This window comes from Squalius cephalus (genome assembly GCF_949319135.1).
Source record: "Squalius cephalus genome assembly, chromosome: 2".
Taxonomy (NCBI): Eukaryota; Metazoa; Chordata; class Actinopteri; order Cypriniformes; family Leuciscidae; genus Squalius; species Squalius cephalus.
In genome coordinates this window covers 48,486,347-48,508,586 of record NC_137123.1, presented here as the reverse complement: position 1 = coordinate 48,508,586, position 22,240 = coordinate 48,486,347, and the positions used below count along the sequence as shown (strand labels likewise).

The window sequence follows — 22,240 nt, the reverse complement described above, 5'->3', positions numbered from 1 at the left end:
AGATGGATTCATTGAAGTATCAGAAAATCCTAGGAGAAAACATGTCGTGAGTGAGGAAGCATAAGCTTGGGCGCCATTGGAACATCCAACAGGGCAATGATCCCAAGCATACCTCAAATTCCACCAAGGATTGGTTGCAGAAGTTCTGGAAGATTCTACAGTGGCCATCAGTCACCTGACTTAAATCGAAGACTCATTAAAAAAAAAACTCTGGTGGGATTTGAAGGCTGCAGTTGCAGCACGTAAACCCAAGAATGTTACTGAACCGGAAGCCATTGCTCATGGGTTAAGATTCCTCAGAAATGGTGCCAAAAGCTAGTGTCAGGTTACACATCTCTTTTGCAGCAGATCATAACAGCAAAAGGGTGTTCCTCTAAGTACTAAAAATGCTTGCCATCAAGGGGTTGAATAATTTTGAGACTGCAGAAGTCATTTTCCGTTGAATTTGGGGAAACCACTTCAATTAGTTCATTGCACAACTGTGTTCATTGCACACAGCTGAAAGTCAGTACATTTTGCCAATAAACCTGATTTGCAATGGAGGATGAATTTAAATTACAACTGAAGCCTATATACACAAACATCTCAAAAATAAGCTACATACACCACTCAGTATTCAGCAACTACATATTGTATTGTCTAAATGCAAAGTTAAACTGTTAATTAGTGATGTCAGATACTTCCAGCATGTAATGACAATACTACACACAGAAGCAGAAAACCCTTCTCTGTCTTCTATTTATTTTGCACATACACCTCCAAGCTTAAATGAACATCACATTTCTGCTAAATTTTGCCCCTCCAAAAAGTGCCCAAAACATAAGAACTAAAGGTACATCAACAAAAGCTAATTAACACTGATGTTTACAGAGAGCATAGTAGTTGTAGATTGATTCAAGAGACAAAACTAAATTAGAATAAATAAGAAATTACATTAATTCACAGTCAGACAGGCAGTTTGTGTAGCATGTATGAAGGGAAGGTACAGGTTTGGTTTCTGTGCTCTGTATAGTAAAGTGGTTGAAGGGTTTTGCTCATGGTTCAAGCTTAGTGGTCGGTTTCCTCTCAGGCCTTGCAGAGAGCCACAGCAGAGAAACGCACCTCCCCTTTCTCCCGCTCAGTAAACTCACGGCACACCCTTGCTGCATCCTAGAGAGATGAAATGGGAAAATTACTCATTGTTTTAGATGCTCTAAATCTACAGTTTTGACCGTAATTACGGTTCATAAGAGAAACTATGATTGCAGTTGTCATGAAGTACAAAAGGCCATTCCTAGGAAAATGTGTCCTTACCATGACAAAGCTTTCTGGTTTTGTAGGTCCATGACTCACAGGTCCATCAATTCTGCCATCTAATGTGACAAAACACCCACTTTTTCATCTTTTCATTTTTAGTTTTTAAAAGGAGTTTATACTTAAATGAAAGTCATTGGCCAATGAAACAGCAACACAATACATGTCATCCACTTACCCAGCTCATAAAGCTGACCATTTACATTGACAAATGTAATGAAATGGAAGTTGACTTCGTCTGCCTCTGGCTGTTATGATAAGAGATGAAAAAAAAAAAAAAAAAAAAAAAAAAAGTCATTACTTAGTACTTGTATTTGTAACTAGTATGTGCTATATTGTCAGTTGTTTTGTCTTACCCGACACTCTCCTTCGTTAGCAACTGCATCATGAGTTTCCTGGATGTCCTGAATAAAATTGTAACTACATTAACTTCATTTTAAAAACACAAAATCAAGCCTGAATGCATTTTAATTAAAGTCAGTATGAAACGGAAGATGCAATAGACTTTTCTTCTCTATTGTGGCGTATATCCGAGTGAAACTCGGTTGTGGTTTGTTATCGCGGTGATCTCATGCGAGTGACAGATTGTCTGACACTCACGCCAGAACACACATTATCAGAGAGAGAAGAGATGTTGCAAGAGGGAGTGGAAGTCATTTTGATTAAAAATTACAAGGGCACATGAATTAAAAACATAAATAAAATGCACATGTAAATTCTTTATAATAGATAGCGCAATATTCCATAAATAAGAATGATCCATTTTGATTTCATGGTGACTTTAAACAAAAAAAACATGGAATATAATACAATAGTACCATCTACTGGTGGTATTGAATACTGCACAAAAATGAAAATGGTCACATGAACTTTGTGATATTTCTGATGTTAATCTTGGTTTTTGGCAAATCACATTTTGTGTGGCTCAACTTTTAATGAATGCTTACAATACCTTATTTTGTTCAAGTTCTTTGGCTCTTTCTGCAGCAGACATCCCTGAGGTGGCTTTGAGAAACTTCTTCAGTGTAGAGTTATTGTCTATGGTAGGGAGAAGAAAAATATGAAAAGAATACAAAAATGTTAGGTCTTTAATCTGCCTCTCTCCCTAACAACCTTATAATATATTATTTAGATTTATATTATTTTTATAAACTGTTTTAGCTTTAATGATGCATATGAAATTTGGATTAACCTGGTTAAGGAATCTAAACATCTTTGGTTTGATTTATTTAGCCAGTCAAATTTTCAAGAGATAAATTAAACGTAATTTTTAAAATCAACAAGGCCATCAGCTCTATTCTGCATCAATAAGCATATTGTGTATGAGCAGATGTTCATGGCACCACTGACCAAAGTCAATACTGTCCTGGTTGTTGGCCACAGCATGTACCAATCCCACAGTTCCACAGGAGTTGACCACAGTTTGTTTCAGAAAATAAACACATTTAGTGTCATCAACAGACTGTTTGGAACGAAAGTCCTCATGCTAAAAGAAAGAGGAGGATGTGGGTTAAAAAGTTATAAGTATATGATTCATTCTGTGAGTTTAAATGTTAAATTAAACTAAGTGACAACTTTCGTTTATTTCCTATAATAAAACTATTAAGATTGAGCAACACAAATTGTCTTAAGTGAGAAATGACCACGCCCGCGTTTAATGTAATGCATTGTGTGCGCGCTCATCATGTGCGTGCGTCCGTACGTACGTACCTGTTGCGTTAAAGGGAAGAGCAGCATCATGGCACAGCAGGGTGATGGCACCCCTGACAAAGACTCATCCTCCAGACCCAAAACATCCACAAAACGCCAACTCGAGCCCACACCCAACTTACTCAATACCTAGATACAGAAAAAAGGTTTACAAAAATCACAACGCGAGACCCGTTATTTCCATATAAAATAAAGCGGTCTAAAATATTCCAAGTTTGTAATGAGGGGTGGATTTCATTGTCGATGGTTTATAAACGACAAACTGAATTGTGGTATTATGCAAAATTACAAGTCATTGCGTAAAGCATGCATTTAGAAATTCTGCGTGTTATTGTTTTCGTGCATAGGTAATGTGTGTAAGCCCACGCCCTTTCATTTTAGATATGGGTCCATGACAGTTCAGCCCCAGACGCCAGAGACAGTCTCATCATCATCATCATCATCATCTCATCTTATGACTCAGCAAACGTACCTTATTCAGCATCTGAAACCAATACAAAAGCACAAATATGTCGGCCACAATCATACCAGAGAAAGCGAAAGCATACACGACAAACAGATTGGCTAGCGTGGCTAAATCATGACATAGCGTTAAACCTCCGGGTTTATTTCCATCGGTTTCCACTCCATGATCGCAGGCGTTCGTGGGTGTCACTCCTCAAGAGTTCTGAAAGGCGTCGCCCGAGAAAACACTAACCCTGCTGAGGGAGCACGAGGATCATATATGCGACCGGTCATATTCCATTTACTCAGACCGGAGGGGTGTCCGCTCAGATACTCGTGCTATTTATGTACTACTGGCACACATATTTACACCGGCAGTGAAACTTTTCTGTATATTTAGTGTGTCTAAAAAAAGGCAACCCCACACGAAAGAGAGGAAAACGGAAAAAGTTGGTTCAGATTATCCAGCAATAGATCGGTCCGCCATCGGTCGATTCTGGAAGCTACCAGTGTTTTCCAGCTCTGATGAATCATTTGATTAAAAACAGAAACAATTACATTTTACTGTAGATTATTTTAAAAAGTGGAAAAATGTATTAGGTGCACTTAATGACTCAAGCTGCGTAAATCAGAACCAAAAGACTATAATTTTAACTCTGCTCTATTCACAACACTCCTTGACCTGAGTGGATCAGCTGAAATAACAACTCATGACTTGCACTTTCTGGTATGTTTTAAATGTCAATTTGAAGTGGGTTTATAGGCCTATACTGTCAAGCATGTTTTTGTCTATGAAATTCAGTTTACACACTCAAAGTAGGCCTATGAGTTACATAATTAATAAAGGCTATAGCCCTGTAAACTGGCATAATCATGTTGCCCCTTTTAATTACAGTATTTCATCCAAAAATGTCATTTCTGGCTATTTGCTCACCCTCATATTGTTCCAAACCCATACAATTATCTTTCTTTAGTGGACAAGAAAAGATGACTTTTTGAAAAAATATATATCCTAACTTCTCTTGAAAGAGAATGAGGACTGAATGACAAAAAAGACAAAAGAACACCATAAAAGCATAAACTTGATTGAGTTGCACTCAAAATTATTTAACTCCCCAGAGACTAATAATGTAAGCTTTTCTAAAGATACAGGGGCAGTTTCCCGGACAGGGTTTACAATAAGACAGGAGTAGGCCTTAATCTAGAATAGTTAATCGTGTCTTAAAAAATGGCTTTCTGTAACACAGATTAAGTACAGATTAGTTACACCTGGACTATGGAGTTCTGAACTAAAATAAGATTCATTTAAAACCAACTGTGCTAATCTGAATTAGCATGACAGGGGTTGCCTATAAAACATGGAATGAACCAAGAAAATCTTAAAATTGCATGGAACTGAAAATCCAAGGAAAACAATGACATCAGAAAAATCCAAAAATCCCCCAAAAAAATACTAATCAAGTTAAATAAACTGCACACATCAGCTGTGGAATAAAAGAAAAGCCTGGAAATCTGTTTGTAATTATATATATATATATATATATATATATATATATATATATATATATATATATATATATATATATATATATATATATATATATATATATATAAAATCAACCATACTACAAGAAAATAAATGGTTTTCATTTCAAATTAATTATTCAAATAATCCTTCAAATTCAACTAATGCTTCTTGAATATTCCTGTGATTTACATACAAAACTTAATATAACTTTTCTTTACACATGTGGTGTTCAATGTTGGTAGAAGCAACACTTCACCACAATGGTCACCCCCCAAAAATACTAAAATAACAGGTCTCTCCATTTTCTCATCTTGCTAAAAAATTGCATAAAATATCACTTTATTTCAAAAAATTCTCCCCCAATTCAGCCCTGTGCTTAGCATGATGGGACGTGAAAGTCCTGTATGACTGTATGATTGGGTTACTAGATTGAAAAATATTTCAAAATAAAAACATCAAGTGAGTCAAAGAGTGACCATTTCAAGTCAGTTTAACATGAACTAATCACATTTGAACTAGAAACCCAATACAATGGTGTTAAAACAAAATGAAATGTTTAAATAAAGTGAACAGCAGATATATATATATATATATATATATATATATATATATATATATATATATATATATATATATATATATATATATATATATATATATACAAGTAATACATGTGTCTTCTTTGAAACACATGCTAATCTGAAGTTAAACCTGCCTCCTGTATTTAAGCCTCAATTTAAGCAGCTCTAGTCTTCCTCCGTGGAAATCAGTTTATTAAACTCTGGACTAAACTAAAGCTAGGACTATTTAAAGCCAAAGAAAGCAGATTTCTGTTAGTCTTGTTTAAAGGGCCATTTTAGTCTAGGGCTTAATCTCTGTCCGGGAAACCGCTCCTAAAAGTAGAGACACAGCTGGCAGCCTTATTCATAAGTTTAAATTTTGTTGTACCAGAAAACCTTTGAGGGTGTTGAAGAAAAAGCACAACATCATTAAGGGGAATAAAATGTTTGACCAGAGCAACTGAGAAAACCCCTCAATTTACTGCTAAAGACTTACAAGAGGACCTGATGAAAGGAGGGTGAAAAACATTTCAATGCAGATTAAATAAGAAGAACACTAGACACGCATGGCCTTCATGTTGGTACATCTTGCCAAATACCACTCTTGACCAAGAAGAATATAAATGGCCGACTTGAATATGTTAAAATTAATTTAGATAGACCTGTGGAGTTCTGGAAGAATGTTTAATGGAGTGATTTTTGGACCCATGGATCAGCGTTATGTCTGGTGCAAAAAAAGGCAAAGCTCATGAGCAGAAGAACACCTTCTCCATGGTCAAAATTGGAGATGGTCCAGTCTTGTTATGGGGGTACTTTGCTGTTGCAGGAAGTGGAAATCTTGACTGTATGAAGAACATCATGAATTCTTTAAAGTATCAAGCCATTTTGGAAAAGATGGTGATGCCATCGACGCAGAGACTGAAGCTTGATGATCAATGGACTTTCCTGCAGGACAGCCATCCCAAAATATACATCCAAATCTACTTAAGCCTGGTTCAGGGATCAGTCGTAGAATGTTCTTGAGTGGCCTGTACAGTCTTTATATTTAAATCTCATTGAAAATATTTGGTGGAATTTGAAGAAAACAGGGGTAACGTGAAAACCAAAGATTATCAGTGATCTGGAAGCTTTTTCAAGTGAGGAATGGGCCAAGATTGCAGTAGAGAGGTGACAGAAGCTTCTACAAGCAGCATTTATTGGAGGTTATAAAGAATAAATGTTTCTGTACAAAATTGGACTTTTGGGGGTTGAATAATTTTGTGCATGAATGTTTAGAGCCAATTTGATTTGGCTCAAATGTGTATTAATAAACATTCTATAATAGTTTACTGATCCCTTTGTCAAATTGTTTTCATAAAATGTTGTTCTCTGCAATAAAATGTCTTGCAGGTCAAGGGGGTTTTGAATAATTTTGATTGCAACTGTATATTCCAAGCTTTCAGAAGTGATGTATTCACTGAAAATCTCAACAACTGCCCAGGGCCGTAGCTGGTCAAAGGTGGGGGCCCACAATTTTTTTTTTTAAATGTACAGGGCCCAAAGCAATGATCTATTCGCAATGATTAACAGTTTCATCACATAAAGCATATGGACAAGTTTTATAGGCTACTTTTATGATGCTTTTTGTGTCCTTTTTCAAACTTGAAAGCTCCAATCCTCAATTTACTGTAATTGCATGTAATTGTCTATCAAATTATTGATTTGGCACAGTAGGCCTAACCTAAAAACCTTTTTTTAACCTTTTTTAAAAAAAAAAAAAAAAAAAAAAACTCAGCAATAATAATAATAAAACCAGAACAATAATGTCATTCAAGCAATAAAATATTTCAGGTGAATTAACAGTACATGTGCACACTGTACTGTGATTACAGACAATTTCATCTAAAGTGATGGTAAAAACAGGAGGAAGTTTTTTTTTTTAACTGCTACATAAAGGCTGTATGTTTTAATTCCTTACCAAGGCCCTCTAGAACACAATGCAGTTGCATTTGTGCTTGGGATTGAAATTTGATCAGCAAGTCTTGCATGCATCCATGTGAAAATCAACAATGAGTTACTTTCCAAATAAAATGTTAGATTAGTGTAATGTGACACCCATCTTTGTGTGTTTGATTAGTCTTAATATGTTGCTTGGCAAATAGTTTTTCTCTGTTTGTCTTATGAGAGCACCTGGACGTTTGTTGACCAACAGGGTGGGGGACCATCATCACATCAGATTTCACAAACCATATAGCCTCCTGGATGGCAAAAGATGATGTTTATAAGTGTTTAATAAATGCTTACATTCTATGTTATTTTGTAATGCCTGCTCCAGAAGTGATTCGTTGCTTTCGTGTGCACAGATATGTTGTTGAAATAGCCTATAAGGCGAAAGCAAAAACACCACACTACCCATAAGTCCCAGCGATTGGCTTTTTTGCCAAGGTGTGGCTCAACACATCGTAGTCAAGTTTAATCCTCCTACTTTTTCATTCCTCATTTCTGCTGCTGCCTCGGTCTGTACTGCAATAATCTGGTTTTAAACTGAAACTCTTCTCACGGTAAGTGAGTTCACAGGCAGGACCTATCTGCAAACATTCCAACATGTTTCTTAAACACTGCTTTTAATTATTTCATAATCACTTTATGTATTTGATCATATTCACGTTAATGTTTGTTACTGAACTATTTTGTCGTTTATGTCTTTAGCTTCGAGCACTTTGAAGTAGGCTATACGAAAATCTCAAACATGGTAAGTTATCTGTTTATTGTTGTAATAAAAGTCTATAACATTTGTATCACATACGCTATTAAGTTTCAACGCCTTTTTTTTCTGAAGATATTCAATATTCTGTTGAGAATAGTATAAACTTTCGACAGTTCATATGTCGACGCCCATCCATTTAAGTCAAGTTACTCGTGTTGTATTACTTACAGAGTAGCCTAAAACGATGCTTCCTCATTATCCAACAATATAGGCGACACATTTTGGAAGTAGCTTAAGTTTGTTTGTTTTTTTGGAAACCGTATCTAACTATCTACTACAACTTTTTTTTCCACAAACAAGTGATGTTAGAAAGAAACAAAATTGTTGTAAACGAGGGCTACTATGACTCATTCGTGTGGGCTAAACGACCCAATGGGCGTTCCTGTCTGTCTCTCTGTTTCTTCTCTCTTCTATCCTCTCTCCTCTGTTTCCTAATTTACCCTTGTTCAGCTGAGTTAAAATAAACTGATAGATTGTTTCCTACGACGTGGAGCATAATCATAATATTTCATAAACTCAGTAATGTAATGTTTAGATACTACGTTATTATCTTGGTTTTTGAACGTCATACTTTACCTTACTTACAATATGAGCATAACCAGGATATAATTAAAGGGATAGTGCACCCAAAAATGAAAATGTTGTCATTACTTACCCTCATGTTATTCCAAAGGTATATGAGTTTCTTTTTTTCTGTTGAACACAAAATAACTTATTTAAAAAAATGTTGATAACATGACAGTTGACAGCACCTATTGAATTCCATAGTAGGAAAAAAAAATACTATGGAAGTCAGTGAACTGTCTGTTTACCATCATTTTTATCTTTTTAAATATTGGTATTTTATGTTCAGCAGAAGAAAGAAACTCATTCATGTTTGGAACAACACAATGACAACATTTTCATTTTTGGGTGAACTATCCCTTTAATGCCAGGTGTGCACACACTGAGAGCTGCAGTTGCTTTGTAAATTAGTTATTTCCAGCTGTTAAAAGGGGACTAGAAAACACTCGGGCTCTAGATGCTGTTGGTAAATTAATATTGCTTTCGTTTCCATATATTTGAATGTCAAATTTGTTCACTCTATTGTATGGAGAGAGGCTGAGTAACATGACACTAAAGGACAGCACACTGAGTCTTGAGTACTGGGACAAAAAAAGGTCACAGAACTGAAAAAAAGAAGAAACGTTTATGTTTAAGGAATTGGAATAATCCGTTTAACATTTTAAGAGCTATATACAGCTATATTTTGGTGCAATGCCCATCTTATATTTTGTAAAAGGTTTAATATAAATTAGCATTCACTTCAATGAATGGAAACTACAGAATGGTTTCCACCTGACTTTCAGCTCCATCTATTGAATTGTCACCACAGTCATATCATATGGAATCTCGTTTACAAAAAAACAAACATATTTTGCACATCACTTATGTATTAAATGCAGTACCCATTATGTGAAATTAAAATGGTTTAAAATTTTTAACTAAATGAAGTAAAATGATCTTATATTATGTTGTCGTGGTTGTGAAATGGAAAACATCACCAACATAACTAAAATGTAAAAAACAACAATAAAACAAATCAGACAATTTTGAAATAATAAATTATTTTCAGGTGAAATATCAAAAAGGGAATCTTCAGGGTGAAGGCAGATTGACAAATTTTGTGGTGAATATCTCAGCGTTGACAAAAGTAGGGAAACAGGTGTGAAATTTGATTTTTTTTTAAAAAAAGGTACATTTGATGTCAGGAAATATTGCTATCCCGTGTCTCAAGAATCTGCAAGTTCTTCCTTAAATGCTTGTTTTGCACAGAATAAATCTGTAACGCATGATGTTGCTATCACACATCGGTAGCTGGCGCTCCACATTCTTAGATAACCACAGAAAGCATTCAAACCTGCGTTATTCAGCACATTCCTTTATTCCATTAACAATATGGCTCGAGACGAACAATACATATCCTCTCCGAAACAACGAAATGTAATTTCGTTTATCTAATAAAAAAAGCTGTGAGTAGTAATTGGCAAGACTTATAAAAACAGCTGTGTGATAGACAGCAGCTGATTTAGACTTGCCAGTTTATACATAATAAGCATGTTCACGTTGATTATCGGACAATGTCTGGGAACTTGACTGCTTTGACCTCATATCATAGCCTTGGCGCATACAGTCTATGGCTGCATCCAAAATTACTTTTGAATAACATATTACTTAACAACCACTAAAAAGTATGTTTTATATAATGTGAATATGAAGTATAAATGTAATCTGGATGTACTACAATCGTCATGTGACCTACCAGTGACAGTTGCGTTGCTTCACTGCCATTAATAAATCCACTCGTGTGGCCTCATGGGATAGTAAAGTGTCCATTGTATGCGCTCTTCAGAATCTCACCAGAAGTAGTAAGTCATACAGGTACTTTTCAACTATACTGTTTTATGAATACTGTGAATTCAGACATGCTACTCTTTTCACATACTGATTTTTGAGTGAAGTATGAGATTTCAGGATGCAGTCTTGTAGGATTAAATGGGAGTAAAACAATAACTACATAGACGAAAAGCCATAATAAATGGATTTGCAGTATGTTCTGAGCTTCCACTGATACAGTGAGGTTTAGAAAAAGGCTTTAGAGTGTAATTGTGTGCCTTGTTTTGTCAGTAGTGTGGTTGTCACCCTGGGGGCTTAACTGAGATATGAACAAACCAGTGTGCCCGTGTCTGTGCTTGTATCTTTTCCTGTGACTTCTTTGACCCACAAACAGACACGGTTGGAGTGTTGTCTTCTTTCAAGTTTATTATGTAAACGATTTAAAAAGTATGTGATTTACCCAAAAGATCATGTGATCAGCAAGATCTTTGGTTACATCAGCTGATGTTTGAAGACCATTTCTGGGATCTTGCATAACTTCCTCAATTTGAGTGGGCAATAGCATCTTAGGTCACAAACATAATACAGATCTTAACTTTACTTTTTGAATGTATAAAACAATGTCAAATTAATTTATAGACTGTGGTATTGTATGAATCATTTGTATGTCCACATCCAGTATTCTGGTGTCACTCCCTAGCCTCCCCCCACACATACTTTTTATGGTAGACGCTCAAAGTTTCCATGTGGAAAACCACTGCGTGTAAAAGTTAAATGCACAGCTTCTTAAAGAGACAGACCTTCGGCTGCAGAGGAAATAAGGGTGTGGTCATGATTCATAGATTACTGAAGTTCCTGAAGTGAAATAAATACATACTACAGAAAAGAGAACATGCAACTAAAATGTGGTGTTTCTAATTGTTTTAGGCTGGCAGAGGAACAGTGAAGCCCCACAGTGGATTCAATGCCAGTACCGATGCTGAGGTTCTCTACAAGGCCATGAAAGGAATTGGTGAGTTTGACTAACATATTAAATGCCAATTTGACACATTAAAGATCAGTACACCTTCAAATTAATGACTGTTATGGAATAACATAGTATTATATATATAGAACCAGTATAACTGTAAATTAGAATCTGTAATGCCGTAAAAAAGGAGAGATTTTACACATTTAGTGTAATTTATTATTATTTGGCTAATCAAGGCTGTGTATGGATGCATTTGTATTTAGACATTAATGAATAAGTTTTGCTTGTTTAATCAGTTTATTTTTATTAGTTTGTTTCTCATAAATGAATACTCTGAGAATGCATCTGGGTTTAAGAGATGGGTAATCAACGTTATTATTATTGTTTTTACTCAGGCACCGATGAGGATGCTATTCTCAAGCTGGTGACAGCACGCAGTAATGCACAGCGCCAAGAAATCAAAGCTGCATTCAAAACTCTGCATGGAACGGTACAGTAACAGCATTAGCATAAATTATGTTTTAAAATTAAAATAGCACTGGACATCTTAGTGTTTTATTTGAATAGATGCTGGTTATATAATTTAAAATCTTAAAAATATACATTTCTTTTTTCTGTTCAGGATTTGGTGGATAATTTGAAGTCCGAGCTCACTGGGAAGTTTGAGTCTCTGATAGTAGCTCTGATGACTCCTCCCATCATGTTTGATGTCACATCTCTGCGGAATGCTATTAAGGTACATATCAATAATTATTGGGAGGTCAATCATTTTAAGAATTCTAATATTCATGATTGTTGACATTAACTCTTGCAATTTCATTATATTTTATAGAGAGATGTATATCTGTACCTTGCATTTGTTTTAGGGAGCAGGCACAGATGAGAAAGTGTTGATTGAGATCTTGGCATCTAGATCAGCCAATGAAATCAACGAGATCAAAAGTTTATACAAGCAAGGTAACTGTGTTTGTGTGGGTTATGTATTATACGTCTTTGACTTTTTAGTATTCTTGTTCTTAGTTATTTATACTTTTATAATACATATTATTTTATTATTAATTTTTAATAATTGCCAGTTGTGCAATATGTGCTGCTGAATGCCGCTGTCTTTAGTCTTGATGATGTCTATATGTGCATTATAGAGCATAAAGATGAACTGGAGAAAGATGTGACTGGTGACACTGCAGGTCATTTCGAGAGGATGCTGGTTGTTTTGCTACAAGTACGCAGTCTATTAAAAATCTTTTTAAAAATGAAAATACAAGATGTCAATTAACAATAATTGATCTGTATATGAAAATAATTATTATAAAGTAAGACTGGAAATTCAACCCACTGTAAAAAGCCATAGACTTAAAAGGATAGTTCACCCTCTAGTTGTTTCAAATCTGTATGAATTTCTTTCTTCTGCTGGACACAAAAGAATGTTGATGGTCCCCATTGACTTCCATAGTGAAAAAATAAAATAAAAATTGTTTCCTGGTATTCTTCACACTATAATCTTTTGTGTTCAGCAAAAGAAAGAAATTCATACAGGTTTTGAACAAATTAAAGGTGAGTAAATGATGACAGAATTTTTCATTTTTGGGTGAATTATCCCTTTAAGTGTGGTTGTTTTGTCTTAGTATTACAATTCGTTTATTTGCTATTAAATGATTTATCCATAGGCCAGCAGACAGCAGGGTATACAAGAGAACCTCGTCCAAAGTGATGCTCAGGTAAGTTTGTTTATGTAAGTTTTGTTGCTATTAAATCCAGTGCAACTGAGTGTGTTTACACGACAATGATGTACTAAAAACGGAAAAGATTTTCCTTCGCTTTTTTTGCGTACAGACAACAACATTGTAAAAATGATCCCCATTCAGGCCGCCAAAACACTGTTGTCGTGTTAATGAACGGCCAAAACGCGTAAAAAGTTTTTCCGTTTTTAGTCGAAAAAAGTGTCATGTAAACGCCCCCTAAATATTTGCAAACAACTGTTCAAAATTGTCTTTCTCTAATAAAAGTTTGGATGTTGAATAAGCATCTTTTGACTTGATGTAAAACGAGGTGAAATGCTGCCATCTAACGCTTGTAGTGTGTATTATCAGTTTGTCATTGTGAAGTTTAAAAACTGTTTGTGTGTAGGCTCTGTTTGCCGCAGGAGAAAAGAAGTGTGGAACCGATGAAGGCCAGTTCATCACTATCCTGGGAAACCGTAGTAGTGCTCAACTTAGGAAAGGTCAGTTCAACACATGCACAGAGTTAATGAAATTATGTTTGTTTTTGTATATTCATTAGTTTTCTGTTAATCTGCAGTGTTCGAGGAGTATAGAAAGCTCTCAGGGTATGAGATAGAGGAGAGCATCCAGAGGGAGACCTCAGGAACCCTCCAAGAAGTATTCCTGGCTGTTGGTAAGACACACACACACGCACACACACACACACACACACACACATAGAGATATGGATCTCAATTAAGTTCCTATTAGAAAGTGCAAAATAACACTTTCCTTATTTTATCATTTTACTATAGAGGGGAAGTTAAAAAGTCTGGGGAGGGGCCATACCTTACAGTTTGTCTATAAAATCATATATTAGGGAACAGAATAGTTCCTATAACTTAAGAATCACCCATACAGCACTCAGAATCATGGGGTTTTTCTCTCTGTGTGGCTGTTTTGTCTCTTAACACTCTCTTCTGTGTCTCATCAGTGAAGTGTGCCCGCAGTTTACCGGGGTATTTTGCGGAGAGCCTTTACAAAGCCATGAAGGTGAGTATGTGTTTCAATATTTGTGAATAATAAGAATGATTCTGTTCTGCAACACAACTTGTCTCTGGGTTGATATTTATCTCTTTGATTAGAACATTAAAAAAAAAAGTTTTTGTAATTTTGTTGTATGTTGTCATTTTTTTTATTTATTTTTATTGCAGGTTTAGTTTTAATTGTTTTAGTACATCTAGTTAAACTAAATGAAAAATGTAGCATTGACAAAAAGCTGAAAAGAAATGTTTAATTTTTTTAATATTATATTATTTTGCTTTCTTTTTTATTTTTAAGGTAACAAAATTATTTTAGTTACTATATTAACATTCAAAGAACGTACCTGTTGCTGTAATTCTCGTTTCATCCTGTAGGGGGCAGGCACCGATGACCAGACATTGATCAGGATCATGGTTTGCCGCAGTGAGGTGGACATGCTGGACATACGCGTTGAATTCCGCAAGAAGTTTGCAACCTCCCTGCACAAAATGATTAATGTATGCTCGTGCATGCAGGTGTACACCTTCTAACATTTTCTTGTTCACCCAGATCAGTGAAATGTAAACTTACTCATCTTTTTCTGTTACTGCAGAGTGATACCGGAGGTGACTACCGTAAAGCCCTTCTGCTGCTGTGTGGCGGTGATGATGCATAAGCCCTGCCGCCCTCTCTGCCTGGGTCAGATCCCATGACTCCCATCTCAGGGGCAGCTCTGTGGGACGAGGGCTCAGTCAGTCCCCTTCTGAACCCAATTCAGGACCAATTACAAAAAGCATGACATTCCAAATCAATAGAAGGATCTCTTGTCCTACTGTGAAAATGCTCTGCATAGCACAGAATTACCTAATTCAAATGAGCAAATTTTGGCATTCATATTTCTTGAAATGTGTAAAAGATTTAGAGTAAGAATAATTTTAGTAGAAGCTAAAAAAAAAAATATGAAACCCCTTCTCTTTACCATAATCAAAGAAAAATGTATAAACTTTTCTTGATTTGGCCTTAAAACTTGAAATCTGTTACAGAAAAAGAAAGGCATACTCCTTTCTTTTGAAAGATGAAGATGCAAGCATTTTAAAGTTTATTATGAAAATGTCTATTAACCCAGCACTATTATAAAGAAGACCAAATATTCAGGTGTACTCAATGAAGCAATATTTTCTATGTATTCAACAATTTTTCATTTATTTATTGTTTGTATGCTCACTAACTACCTTAACATGTCAGTTTATAGTAATGTAGTAACCATTAGTCTCATAATTGGCATTATTAGCAAGTTTAAGCTTTTTTTGTCTATGTTTTAAACTAGATTTGTGGTAGTGAGAGGATAGGTTCACTGAGAGGTTTATTTCATCAATGTAACACTTTTAGATTAAGCATACTGACAGTGATTAGCACAGTGATGTAGAATTACCCTCAGCAAATGAAGATTAGCAAAAAGTTTGTCCTTTTTAAAGTTAACGATCATTCAAAGCTGAAGAAAATGGTGCTACCACTAAAATGTTTTAATATTCATTGCCATAATGTTCACAATAAACTCATGAAATAAAAGCAAACATACAATCTCCTGTGTGACTGACCTGAGCTGTTTTGTCTATAGTCAGAATCTGCACGATATACTGAAAAACATTTTTTAATTTTTTTTTATGCATTAAACTCCGAAAAAAGGTACAAAAGTTGTCGCTGGGGCAGTGCCTTTTCAAAAGATTCACTTTTGTACATTATTTGTCCTAATATTAGTAGGCCTATACCATAAAGGTACACATTAGTACCTAAAGTGTACATTATTAGTACCTAAAGTGTACATTATTAGTACCTAAAATGTACATTTTAGTAATATTTGAAAGGGACACCACCCCTGTGACCGCTCTTTAAACCTAAAATATTTTTTTTCTGTATATTAAACAGTATCCTAAATTAAGTTAAGATTAAAACGTGCTGTTCAGGTGCACAAAATAGAGATTTAAAATTGATGTTAAATTCTAAAACTTTATTATTTGATGCTGTAGGCTGCGTTGTAGCAGTGAAAATTGAACGGTTGTGGGACGATTGAAGCAAGAAAAAAAAAACTAATTTCATTTCTTATACCATGAATTAGTGTGCTTCAGTATTGTCCACAAGGAGGCAATAGTAAAAAAATGAGCTGACAGAATGCAGCCTTCTGAGTGAAATAATTAAGGAATTAGATGATTAATGCTTACCAGTTTGCGGCTACATACATAGTTATTTAAATTAACTGGTTTTATGATTACTGTTTTTCTCATTAGAAAACAAAATATGCTCTAATAATGATCTTGTTGTTGTGCAAGTTTATACTGGTGAAGTAATCATATAATGCCATATCTTTATCCCCTGGCTAGGTAGGCCTAGATACATTTCCATTAAAATTGACATTTGGCTTGTAATTCTTCTCAGCATATTAGAGAATGTCCTGCAAGTGCAGACAAGCTTTATTCACACCTGTCTTCAAAGAAACTGGGGTGATACACGTAATTATTTAGTTCTTCTGGTTATATGTTTGCTTCAGAGTTTGTCCACAGAATAAGTTTCATGGTTTTGATCCTCTTTATGTGTCAGTGCACCCTCAGACAATATTAGAGAGGAGCCAATGTGACTTCAGAGCAGGATATCGGCCAATAGGACTGTCTGAATTCAGGGGTGGGACTGTCAGGCCACCTCAAGCAACACAAAGGAATAATGAATATTAAACCAAGCCCACCAAACAATATGTGTATGAGTGAGTGAATGAAAGAGAGAAGTCGCATGATAAATTAAAATTAAGCCGGAAAATATGAAAAATCTATTACAGACACAGAAAGTCCTACTCATTTCTTTTTAAAGGTGAAAGTGCAATCCTTATAAAGTTTATCATAAAAATATCTAACCCAGCACTGTTATAAAGAAGCCCAAAGATTCAGGTTTAAGCAATGTTTTATATATTCAACAATTTTACACACACACACACACACACACACACACACACACACACACAAAAAAAAAAATGTTTTCATGCTCACTAACTACCTTAACATTTCAGTTTACACTTCTGAAAAAAAGGTTCTCTAGAACCTTAAAGGCTTCTTTCGGGATCATATACCTTTTAGGGGTTCCCATCATTTTATGGATTTAGTTTTAATTTATAAATTGTATTTTAATTACATATCATGAATTAAGCGGCACGTAAACATACTTTATTACTGGGGAAAAAAATTTACATGACCCATTAATCATGAAAGTATATGCAATCATTTAAGACATTTCTTCTTTTATAAAACCTTTTTGCCACATAGAGTTCTTTCAAATTCAATTGTCAAGAACCCATAAAGTTCTATGTAGAACTTTTTTTTTTTTAAGAAGAGTGTACAGCAATAGTAACCAGTCTCATAAAACATTTAGCCTTTATATTTGCGGAAACCTTAGTTGTGCCCTCATGTGTGTGTTTGTTTGTATAAGGATAAACCCCTCCCTTTACGGAAATTGTACGACTTTGATCTCTCAGCTCTTCCGGAGCCCAGGTGCAACAGTAGTCATGTTAGAACATGATCTTTGAATGGCAGAGATATTCTAAAAGTGAACACACACACACACACACACACACACACACACACACACACAGACACACACACACACACACACACACACACACACACACACTCTCTCTCTCTCTCTCTCTCTCTCTCTCTCTCTCTCTCTCTCTCTCTCTCTCACACACACACACACACACACACACACACACACACCTATTTGCAAAAAAAATGTGTGTGCAAAGAGTCTTTTCCATTCCAGTGAATGCCTGGGTCTGTTTGAGCTGCAACTTGAATAGACTTGAACGTTCCCTTCACACACACGCACAGTCGCACACACACACCTACTGAACTACATTTGATACTGTGAGAGGTGCGCTGTGTTCCTGTCTGACTGTTTGTTCATTTGGTTTGAAGAGATTATAGAATTTATCCAAATGTTGTAAGAGTCTATACCTGTATTATGTACAGCTTTAAGATTCACCTGAATATTTAATTCATAGCCTCCGACTTCTTGCAATGTAAAACTTCTTCCTTGTCCTTCCTTATAAATGGCAAACCCATTTTATTATTATTATATATAATATTATTATTACTGAAACAAATAAAATGTAACTCCAACGTCTGTATTTTAAAATTAAAACAATTGATAATATTTCGTAATAGTTTCAGTTTGATTAATTGTTTTTCAAAAATTCCTAACAGTTTAAAATATTAACCAGCAGATTTAATGATCTAACTGCACTAAATGTTTGTCTTAATTCTGAATAAAAGTATTAAATAAATGCACCCTTGATGAGAGACTTCTTTAAAAAATATTTAAATCTTATCGCCCCATGAACTTTTGAACTATGAACTGTCACTGGCAGACGGATAATTCAAAAACCTCTGGTCTTGACTGTATGATGACATTGATGTAATCTTTGACCAATTAACCGTGTAAACATTACGTATGTGTGTGTGTTGGAGTGGAATGTGGTGTGATCACACAAACTGTAAAGTATGCACAGTATAAATATTGAGAAAGATATAGAGGAAAACAACAATAACTCTTATCAGATTTTAGGTATTTCTTATTGGTTGTGGACATGATATGATCCATAATATCAGCCAATCAAAAACATGCTCACGTGTACTTGTGTAAGCTATGTGTGGGCCAATAATCACAAAATGTTTGTTCTTGGGTCATTCTAATAAATGTATTCATATTAGACTTTTGTTAAATTTATATTAGTGTAGCCTACATTTATTAATCATAAAGCCTGGGTTACTTTACTGCCTGCGTTTGAGCCCTCTATCTTGGACAGACTGTTTACCAAAGATTATACATTTGTAGATCAAATGTTCTTTCTAAACAAAATATTTAAAATTCTAAATATGCCAAAATCAAGTCCTGACCCACATTTTATCATTCTACAATGGTCTGGTCCTCTCTAGTCCTTCACTGCCGTCGCTCCTCCTTTTATGCTTCCAAAGAAGCTCCTCCGTGAGAGATACGAGACCGGTGCAGCGCGCAGGTGACACTCCTTATCAATCGTTCTCTCACATCTATCAGCCTCGCCCTGCTTGCCACACCGACATTAAGATAATATTTTATATAATTTTATATAAAAGTCAAGTCATAATATAAAAGTCCTTTAAGTCATTAGGAAGTAAATGTGTACAAGATTATGTGCTTTCCACAGATCCTCTTTCAATCCAGTGTTGTAAACCTGTGCTGGCTGCTCATCATGAGCACATCTACTGTCTTACACTTGTTCACACGTGCACCACGGCACACATGCTTGACCACCCGGATTTGAGGATTTATCAAAGAATGAACATGTAGGCTATGTTCAGTTTTTGTGTGTGTCTGTCTGAGTAGCCATGGGAAACTATAATAAAAGAAAAAGTGTTGCTGATAGAGGAAATGTCATGGACGATCATGTGACAGAGCAATAATTTGGCCTTTAGGTGAGAAGAATGAGTTTCATTATGGGTTTAGTTATATAATTTGAAGTGTTTCGTACTTCACTGAATGGAACATTTCTGAGATCTTTTGTAGGACAGGAAAGTGTGTGTGTGTGTGTGTGTGTGCGTGCGTGCGTGCGTGTGTGTGTGTGTGTGTGTGTGTGTGTGTGTGTGTGTGTGTGTGTGTGTGATTTAAGTAATCAGAGCAGACTCAGAGTAGAGACTGGAAATTGTCATTTATGCTTTGCCTTTGTAACAGCATTCTTGGCAGGAACACAGGTGTGTGTGTGTGTGTGTGTGTGTGTGTGTGTGTGTGTGTGTGTGTGTGTGTAGTCCTGGTAAACCCTAGGCTATGGTAGGATATATTATAGATAGCAATACCTGAAATCCTTGTCCTTGGAAAACAGGAAAACAAGGAAAACAGCTTATAAATCATACTAAGTGATTTTTTATTTTTTTTATTATTTTTTTTTTAATGCAGAAAGTTTTTTGTGAGTGTTGTGTTTAGGGGTAGGACTAGGGTTAGGAGATAGAGTTTGTTCAGTATAAAAATCATTATGTCTATGTTTCCATGTCCCCAAAAAAACGTGAAAACCCAACATGTTTCAATACTTTTTTCTGCTGTTATTTTGGTCACCACCTTTCAAAGGTTTGGTGTCGGTACAATCTCTTTTAAAAACAAGTGTTCCACTTGTATCCACTCATTCAGATGTATTCTTCAGAGCTGAGAGAACGTGTCTGTGCTTCTCTCTCCATTCACCTCTGCCTAGAAGCTTTGTTGGATTCTTACAGCGCATCTCAGCTAGCGGCTCTCTCTCCCAAACTTACAGATGAGTGCAAGAGAGTTGCCCCTGGGTGCTTCAACGAGCAACTGAATGAGTTTGACGTTGTATTGCATGATGCAGCTGACTTCTCATTTGGGGTTCCAGATGAGGGTGAATTATTGATCACAACATCGGGGGATGGGCTAATGCCTTCCGGCTGTGAGGGCTCAGCTGGACTCCCAAACTTCAGGTGAGATGGCCCATCCCGAGTTCGATGCTGAGTTGGCGGCCATGCTTGCCCGGTCCTCCGTGAGCATCATGTCTAAGTGGAATTCCCACCCTGTCCCGAGCGTTCGTGGTTGGATGATTTGTTTCCAAGCTTGGAGCGCCACACACAGCCGTGCTCCGTCCTAGCTCCTTTCTTCTTGGAAGATCATGAAGGGCTCACAAGACGTGGAGGACACTTCTTACTGACCGTTCCCACCTGGTAGGCTCTTCCATCCTCACTAACCTCAATGGTGGAGCAGCCAGGGGGTACATGGAGATTCCTCAGGTGGGGTGTGCAATTGCGGTGCATTTATGCCTGTGAAACAACACCACCTGGCTCAATCATCCTGGACTTCCATCCAGGGCCTGTAAGTTAACGAAGGAATTCGAGTCACAATCTGGCACCCGCGCCCAGACTTTTGAAACCTCTGTGTCATCCGCAAAGTTGCACAGTCGGGTCAGTGCCTAGTGAAGCGGCTGTCCACTTCTACCCTCAAAGTGTACAGTACATGGCTGAAGCAAACCATGACATGGTGTGTGTCAGGTCCATATAGGGACCCAATGGGTGCCCAAAGTTCCCACCACCAAGTGGTGAACCTGCAAGCACTCCCTCGTAATGAGGGAGACCCAGCCCTGTCTCTGCTGTACCCAGTGTGCACTTTGTGCATATACTGTACCTGGACCGCACGCACAGCTTAAGAAGATCTGATCAGCTATTTGTCTACTTCAGGGGTCAGCAGAAGGGGAAGAGTGCCTCCAAACAAAGAATGCTCCACTGGATAGTGGACGCCATTCATCTGGCTTACATTGTCCCACACCCTAGCAGAGGCATTGCTGCCTCTTCAGCCCTGGCGAATGGTGCAACATCTTTGCAGGGTCTTGTAATCTCTTTGTAGAACCAGTTTTGTCCCGAGTTTAGGTACTAAAAGATAAAGCTCGGACAAATGGTCAGTTGTAGTGCTTGCGCGAGCACCCTCCCCCTCCACGAGGTGGAAAAGTGTGCCTTTTCATCCCAGAGAAGTTCCCAGGTTTGGTGAACCCAGAACACCTATACTCCCTAGCACTCGTAGGTGGCAAATTCAGCAGAGGAATTCCCTACCAGGCCCATTACTCCTGATATGCCTCTTTAAGCTGAGCCTTTGTAATCTGGCTAGTACTCCATATGTAGTGGTTCCCTAACAGTGACCCCATTTGATGTATTCTTCCACTGTTTGGTTTCCCTATCTGTCTCCCTCGTCAGGTGGAGCCCACCACAGGACACTTCCCTATGTAGTACTCCCCATCAGGTGAGTCTTTAGGATGTCTTTTCCACATACTAACCTCCTCCTTCAGGTAGGATAGGGTCTCCTCAGTGTTCCTTTCTCAAT

The 22,240-nt window shown here is 36.6% G+C and overlaps 2 protein-coding genes across 3 annotated transcripts; one reads left to right on the top strand and one right to left on the bottom strand.

Annotated features, from left to right (window-relative positions):
- Nucleotides 1-613: 613 nt before the first annotated feature.
- On the bottom strand, nt 614-3,750 carry uchl1 (ubiquitin carboxyl-terminal esterase L1 (ubiquitin thiolesterase)). The gene is made up of 9 exons (XM_079897904.1): nt 3,601-3,750; nt 3,476-3,487; nt 3,004-3,132; nt 2,644-2,779; nt 2,246-2,331; nt 1,650-1,697; nt 1,472-1,541; nt 1,294-1,352; nt 614-1,149 (listed from the first exon to the last, which is right to left on the bottom strand). Exons 1-9 carry the CDS (start codon nt 3,631-3,633, stop codon nt 1,066-1,068), a joined length of 657 nt encoding a protein of 218 aa, XP_079754030.1. The 5' UTR covers nt 3,634-3,750; the 3' UTR covers nt 614-1,065.
- A 4,203-nt stretch (nt 3,751-7,953) lies between these two features.
- On the top strand, nt 7,954-15,167 carry anxa5b (annexin A5b). 2 transcript variants are annotated; one of them, XM_079851494.1, is made up of 13 exons: nt 7,954-8,075; nt 8,224-8,266; nt 11,585-11,669; nt 12,023-12,117; nt 12,250-12,363; nt 12,494-12,584; nt 12,770-12,849; nt 13,295-13,345; nt 13,755-13,848; nt 13,926-14,021; nt 14,322-14,380; nt 14,746-14,868; nt 14,964-15,167. In XM_079851494.1, exons 2-13 carry the CDS (start codon nt 8,264-8,266, stop codon nt 15,024-15,026), a joined length of 954 nt encoding a protein of 317 aa, XP_079707620.1. In that variant the 5' UTR covers nt 7,954-8,075; nt 8,224-8,263; the 3' UTR covers nt 15,027-15,167. The 2 variants fall into 2 exon arrangements, with proteins under 2 accessions (XP_079707620.1, XP_079707621.1); XM_079851495.1 differs by having other exon boundaries at nt 8,012-8,079.
- The last annotated feature ends 7,073 nt before the right edge of the window (nt 15,168-22,240 follow it).

Excerpts from the sequence above, each read along its gene's own strand:
- uchl1 (XM_079897904.1), bottom strand. The coding sequence starts at position 3,633 with ATGGAGTGGAAACCGATGGAAATAAACCCGGAG. Across the intron at positions 1,698-2,245 it reads AAGAACTTGAACAAAATAAG|GACATCCAGGAAACTCATGA; the intron begins GTATTGTAAGCA and ends AATTTTATTCAG. Across the intron at positions 1,150-1,293 it reads AACCAGAAAGCTTTGTCATG|GATGCAGCAAGGGTGTGCCG; the intron begins GTAAGGACACAT and ends TCATCTCTCTAG.
- anxa5b (XM_079851494.1), top strand. Across the intron at positions 13,346-13,754 it reads TCGTCCAAAGTGATGCTCAG|GCTCTGTTTGCCGCAGGAGA; the intron begins GTAAGTTTGTTT and ends GTTTGTGTGTAG. Across the intron at positions 14,381-14,745 it reads GCCTTTACAAAGCCATGAAG|GGGGCAGGCACCGATGACCA; the intron begins GTGAGTATGTGT and ends TTCATCCTGTAG.